Source organism: Daphnia magna, unplaced genomic scaffold (assembly GCF_020631705.1).
Source record: "Daphnia magna isolate NIES unplaced genomic scaffold, ASM2063170v1.1 Dm_contigs363, whole genome shotgun sequence".
In the NCBI taxonomy this organism is placed as follows: domain Eukaryota; kingdom Metazoa; phylum Arthropoda; class Branchiopoda; order Diplostraca; family Daphniidae; genus Daphnia; species Daphnia magna.
The window spans coordinates 11,664-32,185 of NW_025533270.1; the positions used below are offsets into that span (position 1 = coordinate 11,664).

Below are 20,522 nucleotides of genomic sequence, written 5' to 3' on the forward strand. Positions count from 1 at the left end.
TGCGTTTACAGATTTCTCGCACTGACCACTCATTATTGACTATACAGCTGCCCGACTAAGAAATCCCAATATCGAACTTGTATGCCTGATAGTCTTTGTCTCGAACAACTTAAGTATTTATTTTATAACGCTGTTTCAATAATTTAGGCCATCAACTAATTGTACTTTTGCTTATCGTAGACCTAGTGGCCTGGCCAGATATTAATCTCGTCGCCAGTGTCGCCACCTATTCGAAACCTTTGTCGAACTGCAATTTTGCGAGAAAAATTGCGCCATAAAAATTCTTGCAGCATCAGTCTCGAACTGCACTGCATACAGTGTCCCGTAAATTTAAAATAACTTTTCGTTACCATTACCTTAATAACAAGTCACCTTCGTTTACAGACGCCGTAAATAAGGACCAAGTTGAATCAGAACTCTACTACCGAACAACTTTCTGAACAGTCCCAATAATATCGTTTTCCCATTCGAACTATTTGGATTTGGACATTTGATTCGGTTGCCATCCTTTCACGCTTAGCTCGAACCCCAATCGAACTCTCGAGCAAGCTTACGGCTTAATCGAAGCATGGCCGACGAAAACGTTGTTGACCCGCCCGCCCTATTCGGCATGCGAACAAATGCCAAGCGTAGACACACGAACCTTCTGCGGCAAGCAAGAGAGTTAATAAACATCAACGCCACGCGAGAAGAATTCGAAGCGTTCATGCCAACTCTCGAACTGGCGCACAGTAATCTCGTTCACATTCACGAACGATACGTGGCCGCCGCACAACTTGACGATGGTGAACTGCACGCAGCAGCCACCTACTTAGAAAGCATCAACAATCTGCAAGCCGCATGTGCTCAAGCAGTCGCTGCCGCCTTACGAAGAACAGCCCCTCGACGCGCATGGAACATTTCCAACACCGTGGTCCGTGAGCTCAGTCAAAATGTATCAATTCCCCAACCTAATCAAGAGATCGACGCTGTGAGCATCGTACCAGAGCCGCAACAGCCAAACGGCCCACCACAGCCGAACCAAGACGATCGATCGAATGACACGCAGCACGACACCTTAAATCACGTAAATTTCTACCTTCACACAGCAGCAAAACAACGCAAAATCGATCTTGAATTTCGATTGAAGCAAGCAAAAATAAAACAGGATCGTGAACTCAAAGATCTAGAGCTCAAAAACGCGCGGGAACGAGAAGACCTGGAACTTGAAATTCAGTATGAAAATCACTTGATCGAGAGCTGTGGTGGTGCAATTGGATCACCGCAATTATCGTCCACACCCAACTTACCAAGCAACGTCCCGATGAATGATTTGGTTAACCTTCTGCTTCTGCCAGCTGTCGTTAACTCGACTCCACCGACGCAACCTAATTTTGCCCCGTCGCATCATTGGCTGAAGCTAGACGTGGCAAAATTCAATGGAGACCCCCGTAAATGGCTTAAATACGCCCACGGTATAAGAGCAACGATCCGAGATGTAAATATGCCCGAATCGCTGAAACTTCTGGGGCTTCAAGAAAGTTTGAAGGAAGACATCCAGCGTCGTGTCGCTCATATTTTCACGGGTGCGTACACTTTTCAATCAGCTTGGGCCGAGCTAGAAAAAAAATATGGAAGCCCGCACCTTATCATACAAGCACACGATCAGCATATGCAGCAGCTCCCTTCATTCAGAAACGGGGACTTTAACGCACTCTTTAATTTGGCCGCTGCAGTACGCGACGCCGTTTCAAGCGTAGATGAAAGCCACGTCATGATGTTCAACACCGTCGCCAACTTACTTCATACCAAATTGCCGATCAACTTACAAACAGACTGGGGAAAATATGCTTATGGTTTAGACAGAATGGCCACCTTAAAAGATTTCGACAAATGGATCGATCGCGTGCTCAGCACTGAAGAACTTCGTGGCGGAAAGCTATCGTCATCCAACGCAATGAACGCTGTTAAAAACCCCGTTCAGCCTTCAAATAGCAACCGTCAGTTGGGCAGCTACACACCCGGAAGCAGCAACTACAATAACCGCGGACCGACCGTTCTCGCAGGATCCTTATCAAACGTTACCACCCTTTCTGACTGCCCGGCCTGCAAAGAAAGTCCGGCCCACAGGTTAGAGATGTGCAACGTGTTTAAACGAATGTTGGTGAATGCCCGCGCATCGCTGTGTGCCACCAACAATCACTGCTTCAAGTGTCTCGTCCGCGGCCACTATGGACGGAAATGCAACTCAACTGAATCGAAATGCAAGGAGTGCCAGGGCCCGCATCATTCGCTGCTTCACGGAGCCGAACGACAGTTTCCCTCCTCATCGCGAAACCAAGGTAAAAACCATACTATACTAATGGTAAAGGCACCAACAGCCAATATCCGCCCAGTCCTATTAGCTATTGTCAAACTCGTAGTGGAAATGAACAATTCGGCTCAAACAACCTTCGCGATTCTTGACCAAGGCAGCGAAGCTACTCTCATATCACGAAAGCTAGCGAATTTGCTTAAGTTGAAAGGTCCTTCAGCCAGCATTTGCTTCGGCTCGTTTAACAACTCTGTGTTAATGGATTCGAACATCGTAGCATTCAAACTCAAATCGATCGACGGATCGCAAGCGTTCGACGTTTGCGAAGCGTTTGTTGTCCCCAGCATTAATCTTTCGCAACGCAAAATTAACTGGCCTGGCATCAAGAAACGATGGGAACATTTGGCCGACATCGACTTACCTGCCATAGACTCTTCCAAAGTAGAAATTCTTGTGGGGATGGACATGTTACCAGTTCTTCGAACGCTAAACACTGCTGCCCCAAATGATGGTGAAACCGGCCCTACCGCTTTGCAAACGTGTTTTGGCTGGGCTGTAGTGGGCAAAATACCGTTGTGTCTAGTCGCCGGACCGAGCAACAAAAGCAGCGTGAACTTAGGTTTCGTTCGACAAGAACCCTTTCTATCAGAAGTAATTGACCGTTTCCATTTAACTGAAACCTTCGGCGTCGTGGCAAAAGCCGCGAAAACAAATCCAGCGGCCAACGAAGACGAGCAGATGTTGAGCATCTTACAGCGATCGATAAAATTTATTGGATGTGGTTACCAAATAGAACTTCCGCTTCGTCAAGACAGACCGGTCATACCAAACAACAGAGGACAAGCAGTTTCCCGTTTCTGTGGCCTCGAACGCCGAATGTTAGAGCCACATATGCGCGAGACCGCCGCAAAATACGTAACCATTGTCGAGAATCTTATATCGTCAGGAACCGTGGTCGCCGTCAACTGGTCGGACATAAACAAGCCGGAAGGTATGGTTTGGTATCTACCTCACTTCTACGTCGTTAACCCGAACAAACCCGACAAAATTCGAGTTGTCTTCGACTGCGCTGCGCTTTACAGAGGTGTGTCGCTTAACCATTATCTTTTGCGTGGCCCGCCGTTCATCCCGTCGCTAGTCGGCATCCTCCTCCGCGCTCGTCAGTTTCTCGTCGCACTCACCGCTGACATCACTGCGTTTTACCACAGAGTTGGTGTGGCCGAAAAACATCAGTCCTTACAACGATTTGTCTATCGCGAATTTGGCAGTAACGCACCAATCACAACCTACCAATTCGCAACCCTGGTATTTGGAGCTGTTTGTTCCTCCTCTGCCGCAATATTCACTTTACAGCATGCAGTCAACGCAAACGTACAATTTCCGCAGGTCGCCAAAAAATTGAAAGACAATTTTTATTCCGACAATTTGAGCGACTCATTCGAAACTAACGACGAAGCAATAAATTTCGCAAAGCAAGTAACGCAGTCTCTCGCGTCCGCCGGTTTTAGTCTGACAAGCTTCGCGTCGTCATCCCGGCAAGTCTTGGCAACCATCCCAGAAAATCAGCGAACTTCAAACACCGTTGACTTGAATAAAGACGCACTAACTGTGGAATATCTTCTTGGTATGGTGTGGGATCTTAACTCGGACTCTTACGGCATCAGAATAAAATCAATGCCAACGGTTACTACAAAACGAGAATTATTGTCCGCAATTTCTCTCACATTCGACCCTCTCGGCATTTGTCTTCCGGCCATTACCGGCGCTAAACTGTTATTTCAACAGACACAAAAACTGGCGAAAGATACACCGGATGTTCGTGGGTGGGACCAGCCTTTGTCAATCGAAATTTTGTCAAAGTGGAAGCAATGGACCTCCAGCCTCGAAAAATTGCGCCTTGTTTCTGTAAAACGATGCTTCCGACCCGCCAACTTTCCCCTCGTAGGCTTCGATTTTATGTTGGTCATTTTTGCCGATGCTTCGCCCGTCGCCTTCGGAGCGGTCGCCTACCTGCGCGTACGATTCGGTGATAAAATTCATGTCAGCTTCGTCATGGCCAAAGGTCGCCTGGCCCCCTCAAGCCGACAACCATCCCCCGACTGGAGTTGAAAGCGGCAGTATTGGCCGTCAACCTGTCGTTGATCGTGAAACAGGAGCTTCGACTTTCGTTTTCCTCAGTTGAGTTTCATACGGACTCACAAATTGTTTTGTATCAGCTTCGCGCCTCTCACCCCGGTCGTCCATCATTTGTAAACAAACGGACAAATGAGATTCTACAGCACTCGACGGTTGATCAATGGCACTATATTCGCAGCAGCGACAATCCCGCCGACGATTGTACCCGAGGAATCGTTCCGAAAGACTTTGGGCCAAATTGCCGCTGGATTCGAGGGCCAGATGTTCTTTTCAACGTGTCGTACACTCCACCGCCATTCGATCAGCAAAGCATTAAGGCTAAAGAAAACGAAGAAATACAGGCGGTCAATGTGCAACAGCTGCACGTTGCTATAAGTTCTTGCCACCCGTTGTCATCCGCTTTGTCTAAACTCATCACCCGAAGCATTCAACTTAACACTCTGAAACGAGAAGCTGCTCTGCTGCTGCGCGGCGACTCCACGTCGAATGATGATCTGAATTCCGACGAGATCGCCGAAGCCTTCCGCATCTGTCTGCTAGTGTCGCAGCAAGACGCATTCTCACGGGAACGTGCAGCTCTTCAGAAAGGAAAAATGATCCCGCGTGACTCCGTCTTGAGGCGGGTCGGGCCATACCTCGACCCAGACGACGGCCTGTTGAAAGTCGATGGAAGATTGGGCCACGCAGTGATGCCGGCACGTACCCGTAACCCAATAATTATTGCACCGGATCATCCGCTTACAAGGCTTATCATCAGCGACCGTCATTTACAATTGCTCCATTCTGGTGTGGAACACACGTTGAGTGTTGTTCGTGAGCAGTTTTACCTCCCACAAGGACGCAGGGCCATCCGGCGTACACTTGCACAGTGTACCAAATGTAAGATGCTGCGTGCTATGTCTCAGGCACCACGAATGGCTAGCTTGCCAAAGGAACGTCTCGTGCCCTCCTTGCGCGTCTTCACGAATGTGGGACTGGACTGTTTCGGGCCCTTTCAAGTTGTGATTGGAAGACGATCAGTGCAGCGGTGGGGACTGCTGATAACGTGCCTTTCCACCCGAGCCGTGCATTTAGAAGTGCTGGACACGATGGACGCCGATTCTTTCATCATGGCGTTGCGGCGTTTCATCTCCCTACGAGGTCACCCTAGAATAATTTACAGTGACAACGGCACCAATATCACGGCAGGAGAAAAGGAGCTCAGGCAAGGGATCGAAAATCTCAATTCGACGCGGGTGGCAGCAGAATTCATCGACCGCGGCATCACTTGAAATTCTCCCCACCGTATGCGCCGCATTTTGGTGGTATTTGGGAGCGCCTGATTGGCTCCAGCAAGAGAGCCATGCGCGCCGTTTTGGAAAACCGCTCGGTAACCGACGAAGTCCTTCGCACGGTTTTCGCAGAAGTAGCCTCACTTCTGAACTCACGGCCTTTGACCAACGTTCAAACTGATCCGTCAGAGCCAGAGCCGCTCACTCCGTATCACTTTATTCTCGTTACCCCCCATCCTCACCGAGCGCCTGATACTGAAGAAGCATTCGATGGCCTCACGCGGCGGAAGTGGAAGCAGGCCCAGTTCATTGTGGACCAGTATTGGAGACGCTGGATGAAAGAATACCTTCCGACTCTCATCGAGCGGAAAAAATGGGAAAGAACTGTCCGTCCGATCAGAGTTGGTGACGTCGTCATGATTATGGACGAGAATAGCAGAAGGGGCGATTGGTTGATAGGGAGCGTTACGAAAGTGTTGCCCGGAAGCGACGGAATTGTCCGCGCGGCAACCGTAAAAACTGAACGTTCTGAACTAACCCACCCGGTTGTCAAACTTTGCTTCATTTCAGGTTCTCGCGAGTAATTCCATCGTCGGCCGGCCCGGACTGTGGTGAACCGTCACCAGGAGGCGATAGGGGGCAAGAGAAGAGAAGCAGACGACGGCGGAGGGGCATTGAGGGTCGAAAAAGGATTGAAAGTCGAAAGTGTGTAATTTTCGTGAGTGTCTTTTCTCAAGAAATAAAACCTGGAAATTCTGCCTCTTCAACACGTGTTGGTCATTATTACCTTCCCCAGTAGAGTGGGCGTATTTTACATTCAGGATCATACCGCATACATCTTGAGTTCTTTTGCTCAGCCTTTCTAAATATAGCCTTAATCACCATAACTTCCTATGGATAAAAATAAGACAGATTAGAATATTGTAAACAAAAGACATAAATGAGATTCAATTCTTTGTATGAATAATCAGGCCATAAAAAAAAAATGGGGAAAAAGATAAATACCACAGTGGAAAGAAAATTGTGATACTAATGTCAATTAATTGTTAAAAATTAGTAAGAATACTCGAGAAAGTTCTGATCACACATCGTTGGTTATTCTTCTTGGTGGAAAACTGTAGTCGTGTAAGTCAATGGGAGGTATTAATACAAGTAGGGTAGGAATTTAGACAACTCTTACATAACAGTTACAGTAACCACATTCAGTTTCATCGCCTGTCTCATTGAAATGATTAAATACCTTGGGATTGAGGCTAGACAGTTTATCTTGAAGGGCACTCTCGCACGCACGTGACATGTCTTTTCTTAAATCCTTGATTTCTTGTCTTAATTCCTGAAAAAACAAAACAAGATGCGATTAAAAAAGGTCTTACAAGTAAATAACTTATATTTGCTACCTTAATCAGTTTTCCTTTACGTTGTAACTGCCACTTTAACAGACGATTTTTGTAAGTTGATTTCTGGCTTCGGTCAAGAAGTCTCTCCATTGGACTTGGGGTCGGTGATTTACCAGCCACTAACTTATTCAGGTGTTCGCATCTATAGCAAGTGGAGCCTTTCTGGAGAAGTCGAGAGCAGAATTTCGATCTCCGTTCACCAAACTGCTTGACTGTCTCTTTTTTCATGCTGGGTGTTAGTGCTCCCTTTCAAACCAATTTGAAACCACCACAAATATTGGTTGAGTCAAAGCGAGCCAACAAGTCAGTGAGTTCTTCTACTGTGCTGAATGATTTTGGCAGGAAATTAGGTGGTGTGACTAGAACCCCCTTGACAGTGTAAAACACTTCACCACCTACAACTGTAATCATTTTGATGGGAAATGTGAAGTCGTTACAAACGCCAAATCTAACAGCAGTTATCTTGCTGTAAGCTACGGGATCATCCTGTTGTAGATCTTCATCAGTAAGACACCATTTCCAATGTTCGGGAAGCTTTGCTCTTGTGGGATCACAAATAAGGTTGTTGACTGCTTCTACGACGGGCTCATCAACATATTCTAGAGGATCCAGCATCTCAACATCAGCTGCAAACTCAGGTGTGATGTTCGATTCCAGAGTTTCTTGACTGTCTGGCTCTTTAATGGGCTCAGGACTGTTGGGAAAATCAAGCTCATTTTGCCACTTTTCAGGATCAACATTCCGTTTACTATTCTTCTTCATTTTCTTTTTACTTTATCGTTGTCACCCCCTAAAAAAGTGAAACAGATGAATGATTATTTAAGATACAAAATTATAGACATACTGCAATTACATAGATTTAGCGTAGGAATGGCTTCAGCTGCCAACTTCCAAATCTTCAGAGGAAATACCTCATTGAGAATGGTTCTCTCTTTGGTTAAATCTTTATCTTTAAAGTGCTTTGCACACACATAGTCCTGTTTGGTCAGCTTTCTGTCACTTCTTGGAATAGCTTTCTGCCATAGAATAAATTGTTTTTCGTCTCTGGGAGCACGAAATTTTGTAATTTTTTCTTTACATCTGAGAAATCCTATAGAGCAACCCGTCACAAAGCACTTTACCATTTTGAAATACAAGAAAATTTAAATTAAAGGCATTAAAGGTGTGAAATCAGTTAAAAATTCAAAACGCACAACAAGATCTGTAAGACAGAACCACAGAACACCACGCAATGACAGACGCTTTACACACAGCTTGGGACCAAGCTACGCCCGCCTTCCAAGCGGCATTTTGTGGAAGCTTCTAAGTCCCTTGATTATTCTGGCTGACGAAAGGGATACGGCGTTTGGGTACCTCTCCTGGTAGACCGTGGTTATACCATGAGTTTTTACTTCTATATGTAAACTGCATGGAATATACTTTTATTCAATGTGAATACACTGTTATACCTTGAATTTTTACTTCTATACGTATACTGCATCAAATATACTTGTATTCAATGTGAATACACTGTTATACCATGAGTTTTTACTTCTATATGTAAACAGCATCAAATATACTTGTATTCAATGTGAATACACTGTTATACCATGAGTTTTTACTTCTATATGTAAACAGCATCAAATATACTTGTATTCAATGTGAATACACTGTTATACCATGAGTTTTTACTTCTATACGTAAACTGCATGGAATATACTTGTATTCAATGTGAATACACTGTTATACCACGAGTTTTTACTTCTATACGTAAACTGCATGGACTATACTTGAATGCAATGTGAATACACTGTTATACCATGAGTTTTTACTTCTATAAGTAAACAGCATAAAATATACTTGTATTAAATGTGAATACACTGTTATACCACGAGTTTTTACTTCTATATGTAAACAGCATCAAATATACTTGTATTCAATGTGAATACACTGTTATACCATGAGTTTTTACATCTATATGTAAACAACATCACATATACTTGTATTCAATGTGAATACACTGTTATACCACGAGTTTTTACTTCTATGCGTAAACTGCATGGAATATACTTGTATTCAATGTGAATACACTGTTACACCATGAGTTTTTACTTCTATATGTAAACTGCATCAAATATACTTGTATTCAATGTGAATACACTGTTATACCGTGAGTTTTTACTTCTATATGTAAACTGCATGGAATATACTTGTATTCAATGTGAATACACTGTTATACCATGAGTTTTTACTTCTATATGTAAACGGCATCAAATATACTTGTATTCAATGTGAATACACTGTTATACCATGAGTTTTTACTTCTATATGTAAACAGCATCAAATATACTTGTATTCAATGTGAATACACTGTTATACCATGAGTTTTTACTTCTATACGTCAACTGCATGGAATATACTTGTATTCAATGTGAATACACTGTTATACCATGAGTTTTTACTTCTATACGTAAACTGCATGGAAAATACTTTTATTCAATGTGAATACACTGTTATACCATGAATTTTTACTTCTATACGTATACTGCATCAAATATACTTGTATTCAATGTGAATACACTGTTATACCGTGAGTTTTTACTTCTATATGTAAACAGCATCAAATATAATGTATTCAATGTGAATACACTGTTATACCCTGAGATTTACTTCTATACGAAAATGCTTGGAATATACTTGTATTCAATGTGAATACACTGTTATACCATGAGTTTTTACTTCTATGCGTAAACTGCTTGGAATATACTTGTATTCAATGTGAATACACTGTTATACCATGAGTTTTTACTTCTATATGTATACTGCATCAAATATACTTGTATTCAATGTGAATACACTGTTATACCATGAGTTTTTACTTCTATACGTAAACAGCATCAAATATACTTGTATTCAATGTGAATACACTGTTATACCATGAGTTTTTACTTCTATACGTAAACTGCATGGAATATAATTGTATTCATTGTGAATACACTGTTATACCATGAGTTTTTACTTCTAAATGTAAACTGCATGGAATATACTTGTATTCAATGGGAATACAATGTTATACCATGAGTTTTTACTTCTATATGTATACTGCATCAAATATACTTGTATTCAATGTGAATACACTGTTATACCATGAGTTTTTACTTCTCTATGTAAACAGCATCAAATATACTTGTATTCAATGTGAATACACTGTTATACCATGAGTTTTTACTTCTATATGTAAACAGCATCAAATATACTTGTATTCAATGTGAATACACTGTTATACCATGAGTTTTTTCTTCTATATGTAAACAGCATCAGATATACTTGTATTCAATGTGAATACACTGTTATACCATGAGTTTTTACTTCTATACGTAAACTGCATGGAATATACTTTTATTCAATGTGAATACACTGTTATACCATGAGTTTTTACTTCTATATGTAAACAGCATCAAATATACTTGTATTTAATGTGAATACACTGTTATACCATAAGTTTTTACTTCTATACGTAAACTGCATGGAAAATACTTGTATTCAATGAGAATACACTGTTATACCATGAGTTTTTACTTCTATATGTAAACTGCATGGAATATACTTGTATTCAATGTGAATACACTGTTATACCATGAGTTTTTACTTCTATATGTAAACTGCATGGAATATACTTGTATTCAATGTGAATATACTGTTATACCACGAGTTTTTACTTCTTTATATACAAACTGCATGGAATATACTTGTATTCAATGTGAATACACTGTTATACCATGAGTTTTTACTTCTATATGAAAACAACATCAAATATACTTGTATTCAATGTGAATACACTGTTATACCATGAGTTTTTACTTCTATATGTAAACAGCATCAAATATACTTGTATTCAATGTGAATACACTGTTATAGCATGAGTTTTTACTTCTATACGTAAACTGCATGGAATATACTTGTATTCAATGTGAATACACTGTTATACCACGAGTTTTTACTTCTATACGTAAACTGCATGGAATATACTTGTATTCAATGTGAATACACTGTTATACCATGAGTATTTACTTCTATATGTAAACAGAAACAAATATACTTGTATTCAATGTAAATACACTGTTATACCATGAGTTTTTACTTCTATATGTAAACTGCATGGAATATACTTGCATTCAATTTGAATACACTGTTATACCATGAGTTTTTACTTCTATATGTAAACTGCATGGAATATACTTGTATTCAATGTGAATACACTGTTATACCATGAGTTTTTACTTCTATATGTAAACTGCATGGAATATACTTGTATTCAATGTGAATACACTGTTATACCACGAGTTTTTACTTCTTTATATGTAAACTGCATGGAATATACTTGAATTCAATGTGAATACACTGTTATACCATGAGTTTTTACTTCTATATGTAAACAGCATCAAATATACTTGTATTCAATGTGAATACACTGTTATACCATGAGTTTTTACTTCTATACGTAAACTGCATGGAATATAATTGTATTTATTGTGAATACACTGTTATACCATGAGTTTTTACTTCTAAATGTAAACTGCATGGAATATACTTGTATTCAATGGGAATACAATGTTATACCATGAGTTTTTAATTCTATATGTAAACTGCATGGAATATACTTGCATTCAATGTGAATACACTGTTATACCATGAGTTTTTACTTCTAAATGTAAACAGCAACAAATATACTTGTATTCAATGTAAATACACTGTTATACCATGAGTTTTTACTTCTATATGTAAACTGCATGGAATATACTTGCATTCAATGTGAATACACTGTTATACCATGAGTTTTTACTTCTATATGTATACTGCATCAAATATACTTGTATTCAATGTGAATACACTGTTATACCATGAGTTTTTACTTCTATACGTAAACAGCATCAAATATACTTGTATTCAATGTGCATACACTGTTATACCATGAGTTTTTACTTCTAAATGTAAACTGCATGGAATATACTTGTATTCAATGGGAATACAATGTTATACCATGAGTTTTTAATTCTATATGTATACTGCATCTAATATACTTGTATTCAATGTGAATACACTGTTATACCATGAGTTTTTACTTCTATACGTAAACTGCATGGAATATACTTTTATTCAATGTGAATACACTGTTATACCATGAGTTTTTACTTCTATATGTAAACAGCATCAAATATACTTGTATTCAATGTGAATACACTGTTATACCATATGTTTTTACTTCTATACGTAAACTGCATGGAAAATACTTGTATTCAATGAGAATACACTGTTATACCATGAGTTTTTACTTCTATATGTAAACTGCATGGAATATACTTGTATTCAATGTGAATACACTGTTATACCATGTGTTTTTACTTCTATATGTAAACTGCATGGAATATACTTGTATTCAATGTGAATACACTGTTATACCACGAGTTTTTACTTCTATATATGTAAACTGCATGGAATATACTTGTATTCAATGTGAATACACTGTTATAGCATGAGTTTTTACTTCTATACGTAAACTGCATGGAATATACTTGTATTTAATGTGAATACACTGTTATACCATGAGTTTTTACTTCTATATGTAAACAGCATCAAATATACTTGTATTCAATGTGAATACACTGTTATACCATGAGTTTTTACTTCTATATGTAAACAGCATCAAATATACTTGTATTCAATGTGAATACACTGTTATACCATGAGTTTTTACTTCTATATGTAAACAGCATCAAATATACTTGTATTCAATGTGAATACACTGTTATACCATGAGTTTTTACTTCTATACGTAAACTGCATGGAATATACTGGTACTAAATGTGAATACACTGTTTACCATGAGTTTTTACTTCTATATGTAAACAGCATCAAATATACTTGTATTCAATGTGAATACACTGTTATACCATGAGTTTTTACTTCTATATGTAAACTGCATGGAATATACTTGTATTCAATGTGAATACACTGTTATACCACGAGTTTTTACTTCTTTATATGTAAACTGCATGGAATATACTTGAATTCAATGTGAATACACTGTTATACCATGAGTTTTTACTTCTATATGTAAACAACATCAAATATACTTGTATTCAATGTGAATACACTGTTATACCATGAGTTTTTACTTCTATATGTAAACAGCATCAAATATACTTGTATTCAATGTGAATACACTGTTATACCATGAGTTTTTACTTCTATACGTAAACTGCATGGAATATAATTGTATTCATTGTGAATACACTGTTATACCATGAGTTTTTACTTCTAAATGTAAACTGCATGGAATATACTTGTATTCAATGGGAATACAATGTTATACCATGAGTTTTTAATTCTATATGTATACTGCATCTAATATACTTGTATTCAATGTGAATACACTGTTATATCATGAGTTTTTACTTCTATACGTAAACTGCATGGAATATACTTTTATTCAATGTGAATACACTGTTATACCATGAGTTTTTACTTCTATATGTAAACAGCATCAAATATACTTGTATTCAATGTGAATACACTGTTATACCATATGTTTTTACTTCTATACGTAAACTGCATGGAAAATACTTGTATTCAATGAGAATACACTGTTATACCATGAGTTTTTACTTCTATATGTAAACTGCATGGAATATACTTGTATTCAATGTGAATACACTGTTATACCATGTGTTTTTACTTCTATATGTAAACTGCATGGAATATACTTGTATTCAATGTGAATACACTGTTATACCACGAGTTTTTACTTCTATATATGTAAACTGCATGGAATATACTTGTATTCAATGTGAATACACTGTTATAGCATGAGTTTTTACTTCTATACGTAAACTGCATGGAATATACTTGTATTTAATGTGAATACACTGTTATACCATGAGTTTTTACTTCTATATGTAAACAGCATCAAATATACTTGTATTCAATGTGAATACACTGTTATACCATGAGTTTTTACTTCTATATGTAAACAGCATCAAATATACTTGTATTCAATGTGAATACACTGTTATACCATGAGTTTTTACTTCTATATGTAAACAGCATCAAATATACTTGTATTCAATGTGAATACACTGTTATACCATGAGTTTTTACTTCTATACGTAAACTGCATGGAATATACTGGTACTAAATGTGAATACACTGTTTACCATGAGTTTTTACTTCTATATGTAAACAGCATCAAATATACTTGTATTCAATGTGAATACACTGTTATACCATGAGTTTTTACTTCTATATGTAAACTGCATGGAATATACTTGTATTCAATGTGAATACACTGTTATACCACGAGTTTTTACTTCTTTATATGTAAACTGCATGGAATATACTTGAATTCAATGTGAATACACTGTTATACCATGAGTTTTTACTTCTATATGTAAACAACATCAAATATACTTGTATTCAATGTGAATACACTGTTATACCATGAGTTTTTACTTCTATATGTAAACAGCATCAAATATACTTGTATTCAATGTGAATACACTGTTATACCATGAGTTTTTACTTCTATACGTAAACTGCATGGAATATAATTGTATTCATTGTGAATACACTGTTATACCATGAGTTTTTACTTCTAAATGTAAACTGCATGGAATATACTTGTATTCAATGGGAATACAATGTTATACCATGAGTTTTTAATTCTATATGTATACTGCATCTAATATACTTGTATTCAATGTGAATACACTGTTATATCATGAGTTTTTACTTCTATACGTAAACTGCATGGAATATACTTTTATTCAATGTGAATACACTGTTATACCATGAGTTTTTACTTCTATATGTAAACAGCATCAAATATACTTGTATTCAATGTGAATACACTGTTATACCATATGTTTTTACTTCTATACGTAAACTGCATGGAAAATACTTGTATTCAATGAGAATACACTGTTATACCATGAGTTTTTACTTCTATATGTAAACTGCATGGAATATACTTGTATTCAATGTGAATACACTGTTATACCATGTGTTTTTACTTCTATATGTAAACTGCATGGAATATACTTGTATTCAATGTGAATACACTGTTATACCACGAGTTTTTACTTCTATATATGTAAACTGCATGGAATATACTTGTATTCAATGTGAATACACTGTTATAGCATGAGTTTTTACTTCTATACGTAAACTGCATGGAATATACTTGTATTTAATGTGAATACACTGTTATACCAGGAGTTTTTACTTCTATATGTAAACAGCATCAAATATACTTGTATTCAATGTGAATACACTGTTATACCATGAGTTTTTACTTCTATATGTAAACAGTATCAAATATACTTGTATTCAATGTGAATACACTGTTATACCATGAGTTTTTACTTCTATTTGTAAACAGCATCAAATATACTTGTATTCAATGTGAATACACTGTTATACCATGAGTTTTTACTTCTATACGTAAACTGCATGGAATATACTGGTACTAAATGTGAATACACTGTTTACCATGAGTTTTTACTTCTATATGTAAACAGCATCAAATATACTTGTATTCAATGTGAATACACTGTTATACCATGAGTTTTTACTTCTATATGTAAACTGCATGGAATATACTTGTATTCAATGTGAATACACTGTTATACCATGAGTTTTTACTTCTATATGTAAACAGCATAAAATATACTTGTATTCAATGTGAATACACTGTTATACCATGAGTGTTTACTTCTATATGTAAACTGCATGCAATATACTTGTATTCAATGTGAATACACTGTTATACCATGAGTTTTTACTTCTATATGTAAACAGCATCAAACATACTTGTATTCAATGTGAATACACTGTTATACCATGAGTTTTTACTTCTATATGTAAACAGCATCAAATATACTTGTATTCAATGTGAATACACTGTTATACCATGAGTTTTTACTTCTATATGTAAACAGCATCAAATATACTTGTATTCAATGTGAATACACTGTTATAGCATGAGTTTTTACTTCTATACGTAAACTGCATGGAATATACTTGTATTCAATGTGAATACACTGTTATACCATGAGTTTTTACTTCTATACGTAAACTGCATGGAATATACTTGTATTCAATGTGAATACACTGTTATACCATAAGTTTTTACTTCTATACGTAAACTGCATGGAAAATACTTGTATTCAATGAGAATACACTGTTATACCATGAGTTTTTACTTCTGTATGTAAACTGCATGGAATATACTTGTATTCAATGTGAATACACTGTTATACCATGAGTTTTTACTTCTATATGTAAACTGCATGGAATATACTTGTATTCAATGTGAATACACTGTTATACCACGAGTTTTTACTTCTATATATGTAAACTGCATGGAATATACTTGTATTCAATGTGAATACACTGTTATACCATGAAATTTTACTTCTATATGTAAACAACATCAAATATACTTGTATTCAATGTGAATACACTGTTATACCATGAGTTTTTACTTCTATATGTAAACAGCATCAAATATACTTGTATTCAATGTGAATACACTGTTATACATGAGTTTTTACTTCTATATGTAAACAGCATAAATTATACTTGTATTCAATGTGAATACACTGTTATACCATGAGTGTTTACTTCTATATGTAAACTGCATGGAATATACTTGTATTCAATGTGAATACACTGTTATACCATGAGTTTTTACTTCTATATGTAAACAGCATCAAATATACTTGTATTCAATGTGAATACACTGTTATACCATGAGTTTTTACTTCTATATGTAAACAGCATCAAATATACTTGTATTCAATGTGAATACACTGTTATACCATGAGTTTTTACTTCTATATGTAAAAAGCATCAAATATACTTGTATTCAATGTGAATACACTGTTATAGCATGAGTTTTTACTTCTATACGTAAACTGCATGGAATATACTTGTATTTAATGTGAATACACTGTTATACCATGAGTTTTTACTTCTATATGTAAACAGCATCAAATATACTTGTATTCAATGTGAATACACTGCTATACCATGAGTTTTTACTTCTATACGTAAACTGCATGGAATATACTTGTATTCAATGTGAATACACTGTTATACCATGAGTTTTTACTTCTATACGTAAACTGCATGGAATATACTTGTATTCAATGTGAATACACTGTTATACCATGAGTTTTTACTTCTATATGTAAACAGTATCAAATATACTTGTATTCAATGTGAATACACTGTTATACCATGAGTTTTTACTTCTATATGTAAACAGCATCAAATATACTTGTATTCAATGTGAATACACTGTTATACCATGAGTTTTTACTTCTATATGTAAACAGCATCAAATATACTTGTATTCAATGTGAATACACTGTTATACCATGAGTTTTTACTGCTATACGTAAACTGCATGGAATATACTGGTACTAAATGTGAATACACTGTTTACCATGAGTTTTTACTTCTATATGTAAACAGCATCAAATATACTTGTATTCAATGTGAATACACTGTTATACCATGAGTTTTTACTTCTATATGTAAACAACATCAAATATACTTGTATTCAATGTGAATACACTGTTATACCATGAGTTTTTACTTCTATATGTAAACAGCATCAAATATACTTGTATTCAATGTGAATACACTGTTATACCATGAGATTTTACTTCTATATGTAAACAGCATAAAATATACTTGTATTCAATGTGAATACACTGTTATACCATGAGTTTTTACTTCTATATGTAAACAGCATCAAATATACTTGTATTCAATTTGAATACACTGCTATACCATGAGTTTTTACTTCTATACGTAAACTGCATGGAATATACTTGTATTCAATGTGAATACACTGTTATAGCATGAGTTTTTACTTCTATACGGAAACTGCATGGAATATACTTGTATTTAATGTGAATACACTGTTATACCATGAGTTTTTACTTCTATATGTAAACAGCATCAAATATACTTGTATTCAATGTGAATACACTGTTATACCATGAGTTTTTACTTCTATATGTAAACAGCATCAAATATACTTGTATTCAATGTGAATACACTGTTATACCATGAGTTTTTACTTCTATATGTAAACAGCATCAAATATACTTGTATTCAATGTGAATACACTGTTATACCATGAGTTTTTACTTCTATATGTAAACTGCATGGAATATACTTGTATTCAATGTGAATACACTGTTATACCACGAGTTTTTACTTCTTTATATGTAAACTGCATGGAATATACTTGAATTCAATGTGAATACACTGTTATACCATGAGTTTTTACTTCTATATGTAAACAACATCAAATATACTTGTATTCAATGTGAATACACTGTTATACCATGAGTTTTTACTTCTATATGTAAACAGCATCAAATATACTTGTATTCAATGTGAATACACTGTTATACCATGAGTTTTTACTTCTATACGTAAACTGCATGGAATATAATTGTATTCATTGTGAATACACTGTTATACCATGAGTTTTTACTTCTAAATGTAAACTGCATGGAATATACTTGTATTCAATGGGAATACAATGTTATACCATGAGTTTTTAATTCTATATGTATACTGCATCTAATATACTTGTATTCAATGTGCATACACTGTTATATCATGAGTTTTTACTTCTATACGTAAACTGCATGGAATATACTTTTATTCAATGTGAATACACTGTTATACCATGAGTTTTTACTTCTATATGTAAACAGCATCAAATATACTTGTATTCAATGTGAATACACTGTTATACCATATGTTTTTACTTCTATACGTAAACTGCATGGAAAATACTTGTATTCAATGAGAATACACTGTTATACCATGAGTTTTTACTTCTATATGTAAACTGCATGGAATATACTTGTATTCAATGTGAATACACTGTTATACCATGTGTTTTTACTTCTATATGTAAACTGCATGGAATATACTTGTATTCAATGTGAATACACTGTTATACCACGAGTTTTTACTTCTATATATGTAAACTGCATGGAATATACTTGTATTCAATGTGAATACACTGTTATAGCATGAGTTTTTACTTCTATACGTAAACTGCATGGAATATACTTGTATTTAATGTGAATACACTGTTATACCAGGAGTTTTTACTTCTATATGTAAACAGCATCAAATATACTTGTATTCAATGTGAATACACTGTTATACCATGAGTTTTTACTTCTATATGTAAACAGTATCAAATATACTTGTATTCAATGTGAATACACTGTTATACCATGAGTTTTTACTTCTATTTGTAAACAGCATCAAATATACTTGTATTCAATGTGAATACACTGTTATACCATGAGTTTTTACTTCTATACGTAAACTGCATGGAATATACTGGTACTAAATGTGAATACACTGTTTACCATGAGTTTTTACTTCTATATGTAAACAGCATCAAATATACTTGTATTCAATGTGAATACACTGTTATACCATGAGTTTTTACTTCTATATGTAAACTGCATGGAATATACTTGTATTCAATGTGAATACACTGTTATACCATGAGTTTTTACTTCTATATGTAAACAGCATAAAATATACTTGTATTCAATGTGAATACACTGTTATACCATGAGTTTTACTTCTATATGTAAACTGCATGCAATATACTTGTATTCAATGTGAATACACTGTTATACCATGAGTTTTTACTTCTATATGTAAACAGCATCAAACATACTTGTATTCAATGTGAATACACTGTTATACCATGAGTTTTTACTTCTATATGTAAACAGCATCAAATATACTTGTATTCAATGTGAATACACTGTTATACCATGAGTTTTTACTTCTATATGTAAACAGCATCAAATATACTTGTATTAAATGTGAATACACTGTTATAGCATGAGTTTTTACTTCTATACGTAAACTGCATGGAATATACTTGTATTCAATGTGAATACACTGTTATACCATGAGTTTTTACTTCTATACGTAAACTGCATGGAATATACTTGTATTCAATGTGAATACACTGTTATACCATAAGTTTTTACTTCTATACGTAAACTGCATGGAAAAAACTTGTATTCAATGAGAATACACTGTTATACCATGAGTTTTTACTTCTATATGTAAACTGCATGGAATATACTTGTATTCAATGTGAATACACTGTTATACCATGAGTTTTTACTTCTATATGTAAACAGCATCAAATATACTTGTATTCAATGTGAATACCCTGCTATACCATGAGTTTTTACTTCTATACGTAATCTGCATGGAATATACTTGTATTCAATGTGAATACACTGTTATACCATGAGTTTTTACTTCTATACGTAAACTGCATGGAATATACTTGTATTCAATGTGAATACACTGTTA

At 35.7% G+C, this 20,522-nt stretch overlaps 2 protein-coding genes across 2 annotated transcripts; both read left to right on the top strand.

The window, feature by feature from the left end:
* The first annotated feature begins 323 nt into the window (after nucleotides 1-323).
* On the top strand, nucleotides 324-5,700 carry LOC123468522. Its single transcript, XM_045167882.1, has 2 exons — nucleotides 324-4,397; nucleotides 4,472-5,700. The coding sequence occupies exons 1-2, from the start codon at nucleotides 569-571 to the stop codon at nucleotides 5,698-5,700; spliced, it is 5,058 nt and encodes a 1,685-aa protein (XP_045023817.1). The 5' UTR covers nucleotides 324-568.
* Nucleotides 5,701-5,721: 21 nt separating this feature from the next.
* LOC123468520 lies at nucleotides 5,722-6,323 on the top strand. The gene has a single exon (XM_045167880.1). The coding sequence runs from the start codon at nucleotides 5,772-5,774 to the stop codon at nucleotides 6,282-6,284; it is 513 nt and encodes a 170-aa protein (XP_045023815.1). The 5' UTR covers nucleotides 5,722-5,771; the 3' UTR covers nucleotides 6,285-6,323.
* Nucleotides 6,324-20,522: the final 14,199 nt, after the last annotated feature.